At 34.5% G+C, this 19,118-nt stretch overlaps 1 protein-coding gene across 1 annotated transcript in view; it reads right to left on the minus strand.

Annotated features, from left to right (window-relative positions):
• Positions 1 to 283: 283 nt before the first annotated feature.
• The window catches only part of LOC148940727 (uncharacterized), a 93,945-nt gene continuing 75,110 nt past the window's right edge, over positions 284 to 19,118 (minus strand). The window contains exons 5-6 of the mRNA XM_089104721.1: positions 9,253 to 9,415; positions 284 to 7,160 (exon numbers count right to left, since the gene is read on the minus strand). Of these exons, the coding sequence (XP_088960847.1) occupies positions 3,940 to 7,160; positions 9,253 to 9,415 (3,384 nt within the window). The 3' untranslated portion in view covers positions 284 to 3,939. The remainder of the gene's footprint in view (positions 7,161 to 9,252; positions 9,416 to 19,118) is intronic.

Genomic DNA, 19,118 nt, shown 5'->3' on the forward strand with positions numbered 1-19,118 from the left:
AATTAATTTCGAGGGTTCTCGAGGAAAAAATTGGTTTCTACTTTCTAGCCGAACATTATCTCGGCTAGATTATTTCTTTTAAACAAAATTTTTAGTTTTGACTTTTTAGTCTTCTTTAAGATTAAAAAGCCTTTAGCCTTCTCTAAGACCACAATTTGTATTATCTAAGATGCAAACTTAAGTTGTCATAGATAAGTGTTCTTGCTATTGCCCTATCAAGTCCTTACACTGGTAACCTACAGCTATTATAATATCTTTGCAACAAAATATCACCATTTATTGATAAAAAAAGACAGGGGCCATAATACAAAATAAGAAACAACCGATTCGACTGTACAACACAACGATATATCTAGGAACTATATAGCATAATTATGATATAAATAAATCTCTGATTCAAAACAAAATACAGTCAGCGCTTATTTTACTCCTTTTCCCGCATAATTGCATTCACTTTAAACTGTCTACCTACATTATGGGTAATTATCCGTAACTCCCAGACAATTATTAATCTTTAGCTCTGAAAAAAATTACAAAATGCTATAAAATAGATATCTAAAGCCTGAAGGCAAGCAAGTGTTCCTTATTACAGAGGTTGGATACAGTTCGATGATTTCGTTAAAAGGTGACGAATTTTGTAAATAGCATTGGCAAGTATACCATATTTTTTCTCACGGAAGGGGGATCACGTTGAAACTTTCACAAAAATATGGCAATTTGGGGGGGGGGGGGGTAAGAGGACATAGAACTTGATGTTTAGGTTAAGAGAACGAAATAGTCTTGTTGATCCTCACAAATGAGCATACGCCATGATTTTTTTTTTATGCCTGTAGTCGGACAGACTCTTAGGTCAGTATGCTCACAAAGTCAATCTAACGCAAAATCGAAAATTAAAGTATAATATAAATCAGTCCTAAAATACAAACGTAAATTCTAAAAAATACAAAAAATAGCACCTAAGAAAATTAAATAGCATTGTTCATTACAAACATTCGTAGAAATAAAATACAGTAATATTACTTTTCTAATGCGTATCGAATATAAAAAGAAGAAGAAATTACAAAAAATATCATTCATATTAAGCATACGATGCTATAATTGAAACCAACCAAAACTATAAATATTCATGACCGAAGAACCTACTGAAAATGCTCCGCATTCTTTCATAGACACTTAGATGAGTAAATTGGTATTGCAAGCTCTAGGTTCACACTAATAAGTTTCCACAGAAAAACACATACTTTTGGAACATTTCCTTTAAAAAAAAGTGTTTTTTCGTCAAAGACAATTTTCGGGTAAATAAAAAATTCATGTGCTTTGGACAAAACGCAGTAGAAAATGAGAGAAAAATAAGATTATTTGGGAAGCTAACATTAACCATCCTTTTTTGTACCAGGCAAAGATCTTTACCATTCCCACGTCCGCTAGTTTTATATTTAGATTAATTAATTGTCGTATAAAATTTGGCATGTATAATTTTTGGGCTGGTATGAGCCCCCTTGTGTTTTCTATGCATTCAAAATGCAAAAATGACGCATAGTGAAAATCGTTTGATACAGAGGTTTCCATTTTTCTAGGATGATTTATTTATTCTTTCCTCGCAAGTTGAAAATGACGTTACTGGTACCAAAACCTCTTTATTGCATCTAAAAAGCCTTTTTACTCGTTTTGTAATCCGGTATATTTTAGGCTATCAAAGCCAAAATAGTATTCAATCTAGGTATCAATGTGGCAGATTAGTCTTCTCATTACAGTATGTTTATAGCTTTACGTTTTTTACGTTTATTATAGCTTAGATTTTATTACTCAAGAATTAATTATATTACATATTTTGTATCACTTTAAATTCTTTTTAAAATATGATGAAGTGCTTTACAATTTGCAAGCATTAAAACATTAAAGACATTTCCCCATCTAAAGATCTAAAATCTATTTCACATGAATCTTTATTTTGAATCATATACTAATAATATTACAAAAAGGGGGTTGGGAGGTACAGAACGATTGTTCAAAACCAGTAGCACAAAATCAGTAGCACACTTCCAGCAAAAACAGGTTTTGAAGCTAAAGCACCAAATATTGCAATCGCACCTAATGCATTGATTGGCGAGGTTAAAAGAATCGCTTAGCACCTCTCTTCTGTTTCTCCTCGCTGAAAAAGCACTATTTAGTCATAAAACCTCAAAACTTTTATTCAAACTCTATTTCATAAAAAAAAAACTAATTTATAAAATTTGTAAACTTTAAAGTGTATAACATTTTGTTTTTATTTTTAGTCTTGAATAATTGATATCTGGAAAACTTTTCTAGTCACTATTCCAACAAGCAATGCACAAAACGAGGTGTCAAATTTTTAATCTGGTACACAAGTTTTAAGCTCAGCCGAATTATTCAAACAGTTAGTTTAGACAGTTCAGTTTAGTCAGACAGTTCAAATGCTGGATTAGATACTATAAAAGAGGATACTATAAACCAGGCTAATACCACTTTGGTATTAGCCTGGTTTAAGTTGTTCAACCTGTCTGCGCTTCCACGAAAAGCAGAAGATAAAGCACATTGTAACATCCACCTTAATTCAGGCATGTAAACACCGTCTTAAGAATCAAAGTTAAACATCATCTGCAACTTTTTGGCTTACCTTCTAGGATTAAAAACCATAATTTCTAAGTAAAGTCAAAAGATAATACATCACGAGATTATAAACTTATGACAGAAGAACATAAGTACTTAAGTTGCAGAGCTTCTGTCAGCTTAATTTAATATAGAGTAGGATATTCATGAATTATAAAGTTTCGGTTCGATTATCCTGCGTGTTCGAACTGTCTCACCTTTCGTATGGTTTACCTTTGGTAGTTCCAACCTAAATACATAGAAAAAGAAACTTAACATTAATTTAGTGAATAGAATGTTTTTAAAACTTTTCCCAGTAATTTTTTTTTAATTCAGTTTTTAGAACATTTTGTCTATATATTAGATCCAAATATTAGAACAAGCATGAAATATAATACATTTAAATATGACCTACTCTGACACTAAACATGTAGCTACGAGTTTCAATTATTCGAAAGTTCGTTGGACTTCAAGTCATCTTAAGATATGTTTAGTTCAAAATAGCTTCTTTTTTTTCTTCTTTTTTTCGTTAGATAAGAGGTTCTTGCCATCTTGTTACAGCAAATGATCCCAAATTAAAAAAAAACTAAATCTAAAGCAATCACAGCAATACACAAAAAATAGGATGGCGCATTCGACTTTTATTCAGATGGATTTTATCTTATTTTTGTCTAGGCCTATTTTCTCAGTTCATGGATCTAGTGAGGTATACGTATATACACTAAGTAATATACTGATTGTGCATCATGAAAGACTGAACCGAAAAAGGTGGTATGTCAAAAACACAGGATTTCAAAGTCGGACATTTTCTTTTAAAAAATTTTAATCTGCACTGCAAAGTTAAGATTCTATTTCAAAGTGTGTGCTGCGGTGCATTAAGACCCTTGATTTGGCCACCTGAGATAATACCTTCTTTATTTAGGAATCTTAAGAAATCACTGTTTTGATAGAAACGCAATGCACATAGTCATAATTCCATGTTGAGAGGCAAAGGGCTATACGCTAAGGAAAATATCTTCACAGGGTATCCACTGTTCAGTAGAACAAATTTCAGTAAATGATTTTATGCAATTTATAATGTATTGCTTCTTTAGTGCAACTCGATTGTCGTGTAATCATTTTAATACGAACATTTCTTTTATTATTTAAGCGATTACGGCTATTACATAAATCATATTATTTTTTTTCTTACGATGAGCTAATGGTGACTTCAATAGTAATTTTATTTAGTTTACATGCAAATGTTTTACAGATTCGAAAAAAAAAACAAATAGTAAACGGGCAAAAATACAAAATGGAGATCGTAACAAAATCACACACACATACAAATTAATATGAGTAGCTATAACCTATTCCACTTGGTCCAAAGTGAGATACACTAACGTAAGACTTTTGGTTCGGTCTCGTTTCAAACTTAAAGAAGGAGCCCGGTACTTTCACGTCACTTGTTTGAAAAAATGTGAATGGGTATGTAAAAATAGTTTGTGTTTCAACTGAAGTTTTTACTGGAATAATTTCACTTTCTTCTTCTTTTTCAGGAAAAGGTGGTTTAAAGTTTACGTCAATGTCACTTTCCAGGGAAATAGGCAATGAAGTAGGAACTAAACTATGGGGATTATCACCAAGATTACCGAATTCACCATCATTAATCGGTATTGGGCTTAAATTTTCAGCATTTAACCCACTTGGATTATTGTCTACTCCGGCAGTGCTGAGGCCAGACAACTTCAAATTGGCCCCGATACCTTTGAATGATCCTGGTGGTTTAACAGGTACAGAAGAAACGGCATAATAATTCTGAAGTTCCTCATTATTTAATATATTTCCAGAAGCTTCGTTTTTATTGATAATTTCACCAGATGGTGTAATGATTTCTTTTCTTTCAATTAGAGTCGCAGGATGATTGAAATGTACGGGTATCTCTGTTGGTTTTACTCCATCAATAATTACGATGTTCGAGTCACCAGTCCTGCGTGAGTGAATGTCACTTTCATCTTTGGGTAACAAAGGAGCATCATTATGAACACTAGTGAAAGGCTTATCTCCACTTACACTATCTCCAAATTCTTTCACTAGAATATGTGAATCCGGGTTTAAAATCTCTGTTGATATTCCTACTGAGCTAATTGGATTTTCTGTGGTCCTATATATATTCAGTGGAAGTAGTAATTCATCCTGTTTTAAATCCATTTCAGCATTATTTAATTGATGCAGGTTTAATATGTCACCATTTTCTGATAAAGGGATATCGAGCTGTTGCCTTTCAGTAAAACTGCCAATGTTTAGTGCGTTTATAACCTCTGGTTTGTCAATTGGAGTAACGAACTTTTCTTCCTCCAGAGAAGGAAGATTATCAAAAGCCTTTTCCAGATGATGTTGCTTTTTATCACTAATTGGTCTTAGGTCTGTTTCTGTACCTACATCTAACACTTTTTCTGTATCTAGCTTCGGGAAAGTTTCCAATTTACCACTAGAATCATTATGCTCTTGGTTTGATGAGAAAATATCTTTTAAGAGATGCTCTTGCTCTTTTGAAAAGTCAGTCTGTTCTTTGAAATTTGATAGCAAGGAAGTCCCTGGAACTGAGTCTTTTATTTCAGTTAGTAAATCGTCAAATTGGGAAATATATGGCTTTTCAACTAATCCAATTTCAATAGGACTATTTTTTATTTCAATATCAAAAATTTCTAGACCTTTCGGAAACTCAAAACTCTGGGATTGCTCCCGATCTTGAGTTTGTAATTCTCGAGGAGAAAAAGGCTTAATTTCAATAGACCCGAGCTCATGAATATGATCGCCAGTAGCAGTTATTTCGTCTCGAAATCCTGTCCCGTCAATCAACTGAACGGAGGCTGCGTCAGATTTTTCACTATCAGTGCTTGGAGATAGGAAACTGAGACTTAAGCCTTCTATGTTTTCGGATTTTGAAGATTCACTTGAAATTTTCATCTCAAGAAGGATTTCCTCCATTATATCATGAGGCACTGGCCCTAACATGTCTTTAGGTACCCCTTGAATACCTTGAACTACTGTATTTTCAGTGGGAAAGGAAAATTCAGCGTCAAATGCCTGCTTAGCAGGGAATAAAGGAAGCTGTTTGGTTAACTCCACAGTCTTGTCTGAAAACTCTTTGTCAGGATTTACATGCTGATCCGAATCTCCCTCAAACGAGCGTGGATTTATCCCATCAATTACCTCAAGGGATTCATTTCCATTCAATTGAGGAGATAGGGAGCCATCTACAAAAAGAGAGTTTTCTAATTTATTGCTTGGACTCAATCCATCAGATAAGAAATGTAATAGCACATTCTGGTTTTTATCTTCAAGCGCAACGTTGCTGTGAGAGAAGATCATGGGATGGAATACACCTTCTTCAATAGTACCTCCTTCATCTATTCGCCTGTTTCCTTTAAAATCACCGGGATTTTCTTCTGCTTGTGAAAAATCTTTCTTAAGTTGCTGAAAAGGCCCTTTTCTTCCACTTTCTACAAAAGGATCTATCACTGCTACATCAGATTCAAGCTTGTTGCCAGGTCTTATACCTGAAATTGGTAGGCTGGAAAAGCTAGGAGGGCTGATTAATAGTTCAGTGGGTACATTTTTATTATTATTTGGTCTTGTCTTGTCATGAAAAGTCTCTAGAAATGGACTTACACCGGGTTTCAAACTGGGACGACCGAACCCTTCAATTTGATTTTCAAAGAATTTGTGGAGTTCATTTTTCCCAGGATCTTTTCCTAGCAAAAACTCATGAGTAAATGGAAATATTTCCTCGTCTATATTGTCTCGTTCTTCTCCTTTAACTACAGAATCATCAGTCAATTCCCGGAATGCAAGTGGTTTAAAACCATCTGGATCCCTAGGCTCAAAAATCGGTTCATTTAGGTTCACGGGTATAAAGCCACTTGTCCAAGGCGGTGGCATGAAGATTTTAGCTTCATGAACTTTCTGAAGAAGTTCTTTATGTCTCGTGTCATTACTTGGTTGGAAAAAATTAACAGGTGGGGGCACGAAAATTCCAGGGCCAGCCGGGCCTGGAGGTACTTCTGTAGCGTTATGATTTGGGTAGTAAAACTCCACATCCCTAGGAGGAAATAGAGGTGGAGGTACCTCATCTTCATAATCTTCATCAGATTCAGAAATTGGACTTGGTGGAGGTCTAGCTATAAATTTCTCGTTCTCTGGCAATGGTGGCTTTTCATGGAGAGGACGCTCGCTTTGTAAGCCAGGAGAGGGCACTACAAATGGCTGTGAATCTGGTAGAGTATTCTTAACATTAACTGGATGCTTTCCAGTTAATGGATTTAGAGGAAGATCGGTTATTATCTTTTCAGGAGCTGGGTTGAATCCGGGTTGGTATGCCACATTTGGGAAAGTTTCTTTAGATGGCAGGTTTCCTGGGAACGGAATAACATTTGGACCCTGATAGAAGGGCTGTATTGTACCATTCAAGGCTGGTCTTCCAAACTCCAGGAAGGGTGGGAACGGGAATGGCAACGAACCTCCTCCATTAAAGTGTGGTGACTGGTCGGGAATTCTATTATCGACTCCTGTAAAATAATAAGACTATAAGATACTATCTATGCCGAAAGAATAAAATTTACTACAATTATTATCTATCTATAAGTTGTACATAACTATTTTAACAAAAAAAAATAACTGTTCTAAGACAGCTTTCTACTTCAATAAAAAAATTAATGTTTTTACTAGATTGCTTATTCAGAATAGCTGTCATTAGGCCTTACTTTTAAAAATTTCAATATCTATCACAAACAATCTTACAAGATGTTAAAATTTCAAAAAGAAGAAAAAAACTTCAAGAAGTAAAAAATTTTATATATTGAGAGTCCATGTGATCAATAAAGAAAGTTTCACCCAAAATATTTGGCTTTGGGAATAGATCATTTCTGTTTTTGATGAGATTTTTCTTGATGATTTTTTATCTTTTCGTAGTCATTCTCATCATCCGCGTATAAAACTAGCCCAAAACTTAGGTTGTTTAAATCAAATAAAATATACTTTTCCTTTCCAATTATTAAAATTCTTTATGATTCACTAATAGAGTCATGCCTAAGATATTGTCCAATTATGTACGTAAATATATTCCCTATTCGTTTTAAATGTCTCCACATAATAGAATATCAAGCTGTAAGAATCCTTGATACTTTCCTTCATCGTCCTAGACGACGTCAAAGTCTTTTAGAAACAGCAACTCTCTTCTAATTTCTTAATATATTAGCCAACTTAGACAACTTAAAAATTTGTATTTATTATTTTGGCATTATGACATTCAGTGTCCAGCTAATTATTTTTTTTATTCCCATATTCTTGCCACCCCCTGTCGTTCGCTCCCTTCTTCTCTGGCTCATTTTGGAATATATAGACTCCAATGAGTGAATTGTGAAAGAGCTAGATTTCTAATGAGATTCTAAATCCGTTTTACAGCAAATAAGCTTAAACTGAATAAAATATTTAAAATCTGAATAGCTGGTCTATTTTAAACAAAAAATTAGCAGAATATGTTATTTACCCTTGATGACAGGGTCATCTTGTTTTGTTTTTTTTAAGCATATTTCAGTGAATTTGCCACGCCGGGGAAGCCTTCTTTGTCCCTCTCCTGCTTTAAGTTGTCATGTTTTGGGGTTTCTTTACAATTTGCGTCTTTCGGTGGATTATAAATCTTATTTTGATAATAGCCTTCTATTCAAGCTCAGTTCCATGTTGGCTCTATTTGAATATTTCTGCGTGTTCAGTAAAAATCTTAATCTTGAAAATCTGAATTATCACTATAAATTAGCCATAATAAAACTGTGTCGAGCAAATTCAAATTCCGAATACTAATTACAAATGACTTAAAGTAAAAGATTCAAAAAGGCATAAAGTACCAAGGACGGTGAAAATGGGACCTAATTGTTTAAATTGGCCAAGTGAAAATTTCCTAATCCTATACATTTTAAAATGAATTAGAAAAATTGAAAATTAAGGTTTTAATAAAAAAAACACTTCCATATAAAGTAATGCACCTTTTGGTGCATCTACAGAAAATGAGTGAAAAATATACTGTACTAAACAGCTTAAGATGCTGTAGCATGTTTTAAGTTTTAATGTTGCTCCTTACTTTCAGTTGAAAAAATTAGTTTTTTTTTATTTATTACACAATAGGATGGTTTCAATGGACAATATTCTTGTTTCGTATACCGGTGATTTCACGAAGGATGATGAAATTAGTAGGCTAACCTTTTTTTAAGGATAGATTTCATCAATTTAGCATCTTTATAATTTGTTATGAGTTTTTATGCTTCTTTGAGTAACTGCCTGTTTAGTTTAGGTTTTCTTTAATTTTGATTTTGCTCACTTAGTCAATTACATTAATAACTTAATACACGTTGCCTACACTAGTTTAAAGGTCAATTTTTTTTTTTTATATATATTAGTTAGAAAATAAAGGAAAACAATGACTTTTCAAAATGACAAGGAAAAGGTCTGATACTTTTTCTAAGGGTTTAGCAACGAAAATACACCAAGCATCTCAGAATATAAAAGTCTTTCCATAAAGTTATTGTTGTGAGCACCTGTAAGAAAAATCGTGCTAATGTTATTTATTTCTACCTAACTATTCAGACACCGATAGGAGTCATTTACCGTTTTGGATTGTGAAAAGAAGAGTTCCAGGTTCTGGTGCTGGGGGTGGGACAGGAGCTGGTGCTTGGTAGTCACTAATAGGCACCTCTGTTTTTGTCTCCTCGTATGTAGAGGGGAATCCAGCACCTCTGATTATAAACAGGTCCTTGTCGGCTAAATATACCTGAAAAATATATCGAAAGTTCAACATACCTGAACATAGGCTACCTGGAAATTTAATACAACAATACTGAAGAAAGACAATAACACTCTAACTTTTGAGTATGTACATTTATGTATTCTTCCCTCTTATGTATTCTAAATTGACATGAACAAAATCTTTCATGAATCTGATGGTTGCAAATTATTGTATCCAAGATTTCATTTAGCTGTTCATTTAGCAGGGAGGGGCATTTGCTTCCGCCACATTCACCCAACCACTTGATTTCGAAAAATACTTTTTTTTGTAAGGTGGACATGGTGAACGATTTCATCAAGAAATTTCTGGGATAAAAAACGACGTAATCTCGCAGACCCCTGTTGGACACTGTAACAAGACGTCACTAAAGCAAAATACAGCGAATATCAAAAATTTACATTGATATTTTCTAAAATGTAATGAAATCAAACTGCAAAAAATTGTATTTAAACGTTTTAATTCTATTTCTAGTATCGTTATCCTTGTTTTGAACATAAGTAGACAACATTTTTCATTTTACAAACAAAATTATTTTTTTGTTCGCCAGTGAATCACAGTGAGCATGCGTTGGGAACACTGTTGTAAAAAACACTTCAGAAAAATACGAAAACCTCAACAAAAAATTTATGAAGATAGTTTCTACAAACATTTATCGAGAAAAGCATTCAGTAATAAATTACTCTGTAAAAAGTATTTCGGTATTCATGAGCCCAAACACTTTGTATTAGTCATTGTCTTATTTATTCCAAACGCAATTCGAATAAAGCAAGTGAATATTTAGTTGACAATAAGAAACAAAAGATGAGTATGAAACTGATTCACGGCAGCATCGGTTGCTTTGAAATTGCGTTCAGCAACAGCAGCATACCAAAAGTTTTTTTCCCAAATAAATCTATTTTCAAAGTAAAAATATCCCCTGCTGCTGAAATAAGTCTTTTCATTGATATCAATGATGTTAAAGCATGTCTTACTTGCAGAAAAGACCTTTGGCCGTGTGATGCAACACAAATCCGCTGAACAGTCTGTTTTCATCAGTAAAATAATTCAAGGACTGCGCTTCAGCAGTGATATCACTGTCACAGTTTTTCTCTTCGATTCTAACGCCAGTCTCTGCGGATATCAAAAACTCATCTTACAAAGCAGCAGAGCAATCTGAGCCAGCGTTACTATCATCCGTCAAACAAGTAAATCATGAAGATATTTGAGGAGAAGAACTTCCTCAGTAGGACGCTTTATAATCTGAGCTTCCGACATAGATACATTAGCCCTTCTTTGATGGATGTTCTTTCCTTCATCAAGAATTACAGGAATTCTGTGACTGCCTAAGTCCATGTTTCGAGGCGAAATTAAAGGTTTCCCTACTTCTCAATAATCAGCAAAATTATTTTCCCTTTCTAAGAACGGAAAATCCTTCAGAAAACACGAATCCATAGTGTCGAGCCAAAAGAATTATTTCACTTCATTCAGAAATATTCCCAAATCTAAATACTTAAACTCTTTTTTAAGTTGTAAAAATTAAAAAAATTGAAAAGAGATCATGGTTGCCCCCTTAAAGGTAACCTAGTAAAGAACGAAACCTAGCACATAGTAACCGAAAATTTCAAAATGTGTTTTCAAAAAGCTGCCAAGTAAGGAAGAATCGCCATTTGAAGCTGGTTAGAGAGTGGTAACTATTATTTCGATTAATCTTAAGCTGCTGGTAAAATCTCGTTGCGAAAACAAATTTGTGGGAATGTAAAAAAATAGCCTGAAACACCACGAAATGGTGTTGAATTGAAATGGAAACTGCTCCATTGGAATAACCATGGCCGAAAATTACATAATTACAGTCCTCGTTTTTGAGCAACAAGGAGAATCACTTTTTTGCATGAGAAGCGATGATGTGTCTCATTTTTCTTTTTTTTTTAATGTCCCCCAGTGGGGTCCTGAAATATCATAAAGATGTTAAGGACTCACTTGAAAGGAAATTGCTATATCTAGTGCCCTTTTAAGTACATCTTCACATACAAGAGCATGTAACAACATTTTTTGACTGCTAAGGTCCTTTCGTCGGCCCTGCAGTGTCTTGGTACAGCTTGTTTTGAGCTATGGATCCCACATTACCAAGCTGATCATCAACCCCAATATATATCACATACAGATCTTTTAAAAAGCTACTTTTCTGGTGTACGATGTCATATTTGAGTGATTCCACTGCCTGATTTGCTGTAGTTCGTTTTTTACTTGATCCAATAAGAAGAAGTCGAAGTCTTTTTTGTGTGTGTAATTTTATGAAGCAAGAATAAAAAGCTCTAGCCCAAAGTAACGGAAAATATAAAAACGCGTTGAAAAAATAACTGTCAGGCTGATTCAGGAATGACAACTAGTATTTCAATTAATCTTAATGATAAAAGTTCATTACAAAAAAAAAATTGTGGGAATTTCAAAAATAGCCCGAAACCCCACAAAATGGTGCCAGATCGTAATGTGAACCGCGCCACTGGGATCACCATAGCCGAAAATCCATTTAGAAGAATCACTCATCATGAGCAACAAGGAAAATCACTTTTCCCATTTCTTTAAAGAACGGCTTGGTAAAAGTGATGACAACGTGGTTCGTTCTTTACTAAGTTTTTTCTAAGAAAAAGCCGAAGGTTTTTTCTTAGATGTAATATATTCAAGTCAAATTGAAACAAGTACTCTGGACAACAAATACTGTTGCTGTCGTAAGGATATCAAATACTGTTGTTTTCACTAAATATTTCCCAAAAACAAGTGAGGTAAATGGTTACAACACGTATCTGAAACTCTCTGAAGTTGTCATTTGGTCCAAACGATCCTCTGAGTTGGTGTTTTGAAATTCATTTTTCAACCTTTCAAATACATGCAGTACGATAGTGTAAGGTCACACGAGTATCTTGAGTTGAGGCAGTCACTGATGTAAGGAGTGGAGGTTAGAACTTGGAAACACCATTACATCCCATGATTTGGAGTGCAAATCTTTTCCTAAAACTTTTATTTAAACAGCAAGAATTATGTTAGATTAACGTATATTTCAATATTCTAAAGGAAAAAGGGTTGAGACATTAGCTTAAAAAAAAAAAAAAAAAAACATCCGTCTGGACCCAAATTTGGAAATAGGATCCGCCTGTGATTACTTATTCAATGAGGAAAAAAGTTACTCTCGGATATTTTTTCTTTATTTTACTTAAAAGGTGTGCATATAACACGATGTATGTAGCAATTCGTCCACCTCCATTGGAAATATATAACACGATAGGTTCAAGTTATTTTCGTTTAGGTTTCATCCATTATTCACGACCAATTCCCTTTGAACGAAATTGCCAAGACAAAGGAAAATCCTGATTTCACATGGTCTGTTGTCAAAAATCTGCCTTAAAGTTTTTCATGATCTTTTGTCTTCTTTCATCAATATAGCAACTAAACTGGGTCCCAATTAATTTGCGATTAAGAAGCCATAGTATCTTAATAGGGCAATATTCTTGTTTCCAAAACGGAGGTAAACTTTCCTTGAGAAGGAAAATCATCCTAGATTAACAGTCCAATTGTTTCTCCGTTTCTATGCTTATATCCAGGGGAATATTAATCTGTTTCCAAGAGACTTCGAGAGATTTTAACTAATATCATGGTTGCAGCTGTGGCTGCAACCTAGTAAAGGCTATGGCAGCAAACTACGGCCCATAGTAACCGGACTTTTAAAAGGTGTTTTGAAAAGAAACTGTCAAGTGATGACGAATCACCGTTCGAATCTGATTTAGAAATGATAGCTGTTATGTCGGCAAATCTTAATAATAAAAGTTTATTGCGAAAACAAATCATGGAAATTTCAAAAAAGAACCTGCAACCCAAGGCCGTATCCAGGGGGTCAGAGCTTGAACCCACCCCCTCCCTCCCTCTAAGTTATTTCCTACTCGTAAAAACGTAACAAAAATTCAGATTAACTAATTTTTGATCTGCTATTTTGCGAAGTTATTTCGTAAAAAATTACCCCCCCCCCCCAGAACAAAATACTGGACACACCCTTGCTGAAACTCCTCAATAATTGCGTCGGGTTGAAATGAATATTATACCATTGGAGTCACTATGGCTAAAAACCCCATATCTGAGAATTAAAACCACCCATCTTGAACAATAGGGAAACTCACTTTTTTCGCATGAGAAGCACTATCGTGTCTCCTTTTTTTCGCAGGCCAATAGTCGTAGAATCTTAGTAGAGGGCTCATTCAAAAGATAATTACCATATTTAGCGCCTTTTTAAGTAACAAAAGAGATATCGCCAAAACAAAACGGCGTTTTCTGCCATTTTGGACCACCGAACATCAATTTTTGTCCAAAGAGGCTCAAAATAACACAGAATTGACATTCGAAGATAGCCGTTATATTTTTCATGGTCTTAAAGCTAAGAAGAATGTCTTGACCCCCCCCCCCTCTTGACGAAGTTCAGTAAAGCGGCATTTTGTGTCTTTTTGTTCCACGAAATATTGTTTTTCGCCCAAAAAGTATTAAAATGCTGAGGAATGCAAATTATAATAGAGACCTGTCACTAAGGGACCAAATAAAAAAAAAAAAAACTTAATCATTCATAGGCTAAGATCCTAAACAGGAAGTTTTAAGCAAAACAAAAGTTTTAAGCAAAAACCTAGTAAAGAGTAAACAATGGTCATAGCAATTGGGAGTTTAAATGATATTTAAAAAAAATATAAAGTGAGGTAGAACCACCATTTGAAGCTGATTGAGGATTTTGTAAGGTTTACTGTGTATATTTTATAAACCTAAAAATCAACAACTTTAGTCTTTACTTCCATCAGAAAAAGTTGTCTTACAATTCATTTGTGGTTAAGAGCTAGAGTCTGCGCCTGGCAAGGACCGATTTTCTGTAAGGGTCACGGAAAATGCTGCTTTCTTTTTGATAAGAAGAGACACGCTATCAACATTACAACAACGATTTTCGGATTTAATTTACTTGCAGCACACCCAACAAAATATTCGAAAACAAACGAGAAATAAACACCATATTTACTTAGCAGCTATTTTCTCTAGAAACTGGAATAAAAATCCCTTTTACTGGCAGGGAATCAATGAAGCAGCACAAGAATTATCTCTTTATTATCATAGTTGTGATATGTAGATCCAAAAATACAACATTCAGATCGGACTAACAAGACAAAGCTCTTGCTTTCGTATTAATATCAAATAATCTTCAGTATCACGAACAGGCGGCGCAGAAAGGAAGGGATTGTCTTTCTTGCACTACATCCCTAGTCACTGCTAAGTTTACAATACAGTAGGTGAAGTAACATCTTCGAAATCACCTACAAACGAACATTTGTTGACACGCAAGATATCAGGGCTTGGGGTCGTTGGCTTTTAGTATTCTTCTAAGCCGACTATATTCAACATGATGAAGTGGAGAACGGTAGATTTTATCATATCACAACTAACGCGGGGCTTGACTTCCAGTGCATCGAAACCAAAATTTTCCAGACGAACCGTTCTCAGTCAAGTCCAATTCACTGACGACCCACTGACAAGGCTAAGACATTCCACTTGGGGGTCGTGACCCACTGGTGGTGAGCCACTATTTTAAGGAGAAGCGATTGAAGTCTGGCTTTGAACTGTCGATGAATAATCACCATTGAGTTGTATCATCAGGTACACAACCAACTTTTCAGATTACAAAAAGATCCTTTTGGTGCTAAAAAATAATCCCCTTAACAATTAAGAGATATTAAGCTAATTAAACAGAGAGGTAGTAAAAAAAAACATTATAAATAAGTCAGGACAGTTAATAGTGTGATGTTTCACTGGTTGAATTAATAACTTGTTTCATTTTCTTTCCAATCCTTCCCTTAAAAGAAGCGAATTAATGAGATCGAAAGGAAATTTACATGGAAAGTAAAATATTTAAAAGCGCCACGATAGCAATTAAAGAAAAAACTGTTTTGGACCAATGATGCTATTTTGCGGATATTAAAGGGCATATGATGGACCAGAGAAGGGTGGGGCTTAGCCACGCCAAAAAGCTAAAAATGTGCACACTGTGGCTTGATAATATAAGTATTTCTTGAAAATAGGCATCAAAAGATTTTGTACACTCAAGAAGCAGGCTGATTTCAATTCAATCTTGAAAGGACGATTATATATTGGCCTTAAAGGATATTTTCCAGATCTTATTTGCAATAAGTTTCAATGAGGAACATTTTCTTGAATTAGTTGCAGTCCTGGCTGCAACAATAGCTGCAACTTAGTAAAGAGCAGATCCCGTCCCATAGGGACCAAAAGTCTAAAAACATATTTTGAAAAAACAAAAACTGACTAGTAATAAAAACTGTAATTTGGAGCTGATTCAGGAATAGTAGCTTTTATATAGCTTGATCTTAACAGTAAAAGCCTATTGCGAAGACAAATTTATGGGAAATTCGAGAAAGAACTTGAACCCCCTCAAAAATAGCGGTAAATGGAAATGAGAGCGCACCTTTGGAATACAACAATTTTTATAGGTACCAGAAGTTCTCTGTTTCTCTTTGGTTTTGCGAAGATACATGAAAATTCTAATATCCCTTGCCTTCATAAAAGATTAGTTTTTCATCTTTGCCTTCTTTTTCTATTTATGAAAACGTCTAAAGCACGCTCGGTTAAAATAAGATAGAAAAGGTGAGGCTAATCAATACAGACTTGATTATTATTTACTCTGAAGTTTCAAAGAGTAAAACAAGGAAGGGAATTAATGATTTTGAAACTCATTTTGTAGTTTCTTTTCAGAATGGTTCATTTCCTATTAACCCATCTAAATTCTCATTTTAGGTCTTTAAATTAGGATATTAAAATTTAAGTGTATTAATTTTCATGTCATAAAATTCAAATAGACACTATTAAACAGTTCGTGGTAACGAACTGTAAGTAAGGAGCGACTCGGCACAATAGTAACCGAAGCTTTACTAACGGAATTTAAAAACAACAGATACATCAATGAAGATTTTTCGTGCTGATTGCTAATATATAAAATTAATGAAGTTTAATGTAACCTGTCAAAAGCTATGAGACTGAGAAAATTTGCATGATTTTCAAAAAAGAGGGGTAAATACCCCAAAAGTCAAGGAATCTTAGTGCAAATCAACCATCAAATTCAGAGCATCTGAGAACCTTATTCTAGAAATTTCAAGCTCCCATCTGCAAAAATGTGGAATTTTGTATTTTTTGCCAGAAAGATCAAGGATGCGTGTTTGTTTGTTTTTTGTTTTTGTTTTTTTCAGGGGCGATCACATCGAATCAATAGTCCAAGAATATCGGGAAAGGACTCATTTGAAAGGAAATTAGAAATGCTAGTGCCCTTTTTAAATGACCAAATATATTGGGGCAGCTAGCCCCCCTCCCACCCCCCTTTTTCTTTAAATTCGACCGATCAAAATTTTCAAAATTTCGAGGTAGCCATTTTGTTCAGCAGAGTTGAAAATTCCTATAACTATGTCTTTGTGGATGACGTGACCCCCCACAGTCCCTGGGGAAAGGCCTGCAAGTGATCAAGTTTGCCCATTGTTTACGTAAGCATTTGTTATTGTGAACTATACAGACACTTTTCGGGGGGAGAGGTGAGTTTTCCGCTATTGGGATTTTCCACAGGGAGGGAAGTTTTCCGTGAGGAGGGAAGTTTTCGGGGGCAAACTTTCCAGGGGAAATTTTACACTGGGTGAGTTTGCCAGAATTCCCATACGAAATTATTTTTATTTGTCTTACTTTCTCTTTGCCGACTCAATTTTACATGTGGAGATGTTAAGGAGAATCGTCCGGGGGAAAATTTTTACCAGGTTGGAATTGTCTAGAGTATCTTCCCGTAAGGGGTATGGGGGTTCTCCAAGGGATAAATTTTCCATAGGGAACTTTCTGCGGGAACAAATTTCTACTTGGGGCGGGGGGGGGGGCTATTTGCGGGAAAACTTTTCCACATAGGAGGGGATTTCCGGCATGATTCTAAAGACAATAATAAATTAAAGTCTTTTTGAAATGAAAGTGCACTAAGAAATATTTTTCACCTGGAATCGTCCGCAAGAATTTTTTCCGGGTAGAATTTTCAGTTAGAATGTAATTGTCTGGGGGGAATTTCCCTTGTAGGAGGGGGGAGGGTTGTATTATATGTGGAAATAACTTTTCATGGAGGAATGTTTCGTGGGGGAAGTAATTTTCCGTGGAGGAGGAGCCGGATTTCCCGGAATTATTTAAAAACAATAAGAAATTAAATAGAAAAACAAGTTTTTTTCAACTGAAAGTAAGGCGTAAAACTTAAAATGAAGAGAAATTATTACTTATATGAAAGGGGCTGCCCCCTCCTCAAGGCCTCGCTCTTTACGCTAAAATTTGACCTTTGTGTCCCAGTTCTGTAAGAATGACTCCTGAAACACAAAGGCCGTTTAATTAGAATAATAAGCTTTTTTAGTTGTATAAAACAAACTTAAGCGTAAAGAGCGAAGTCTTGCGGAGGGGACAACCCCTTTCATATACGTAATAATTTCTATTCGTTTTAAGCTTTGATGTTGCTCCTTTCTTTCTTTTGAAAAAACTAGTTTTTTCACCCTCCCCCAGTCCTTTGAGTTGAACAAAACATATAGATATGGGCAAAATCTAGGTGTTTGGACTCTCAAAAATATACGCTCTCCCATAAATTCGCTATTTGTCACAGCTATGTAAATAACGGCTGCGGATAAAAATAATGTACTTCATTTTTTTTTTTTAAGAAAAATCATTTTAGAAGACTTAGGAGAAGTAATAAAAGGAGTACAAAGCTGAAGCAACATTCTCCCGACTGCCCAAAAGCTGATACAAATAAAAAAAAAAAAACACGTTTTCAAAATGGACTAAAAAGTAGAAATCAACTTTCTTTTATCAAGAATTTATATATATAAGTGAAAAATAGGGGAAAACGGATTGGGCTTACATATCATAGATATCAAATTGATCTCAAGATATCAAAGTTATAAATACATAAATGAAAAAAACTCGGTGAGTTGAGGGAAACGAGTAAAAAAGATCAAGTTATGTAAATCCCAATCCATATTGGGCCCCTTCTTTTCACTTATATGCATAGATTCTCGAAAAAAAAAATATTGTCTACTTTTTAGTCCATTCTGAAAACGAGTTTTGAAAAATATAATATCTTTTGTTTGCGACTTTTTAATCTTCTGATTTTATTATTATGAAATGGTACTTATTCTTATACATACATTGATGCACTTCATATTTCTAACTGTTGTGTCTTCTAAGTTTCCAGTTGTAACCAGTTTGATTTCGAATTCCATTTTGAGCCCCCCTAAAATTTGTCTTATTTAAGATTCAAATCTAAGTTACCACGGCTACAGGCAGGTATTCTTACTTCTTCGCTATCAAGTCTTGTAATTGTAACGAAAACACAAAACGGTACAAAAATGTAGATGAGTTGAGAAAAAGGAGTAAAAAAAGGCCAGGTGCAGGCATTGGGTCAATGCTATTGGCTTTCAAAGGGTCATTTAGTAATTTCTACAAAAATACCTAACAAATAATCCAACTGAAGATTTTTGGTTTGTTTTTAATCTTAATAAGTTTGTGCTATATTATTTTGAAACATACTAGACACAATTGTCTGTGATTCCTTTATACAGATAAAAAAAGGTTTGGGAAATACTGAGTAGTTATGCGTAAAACATTTTTACACTTTGCC

Source organism: Artemia sp. Qi Xiang Cuo, chromosome 19 (assembly GCF_049724085.1).
Source record: "Artemia sp. Qi Xiang Cuo chromosome 19, ASM4972408v1, whole genome shotgun sequence".
Lineage (NCBI taxonomy): Eukaryota > Metazoa > Arthropoda > Branchiopoda > Anostraca > Artemiidae > Artemia > Artemia sp. Qi Xiang Cuo.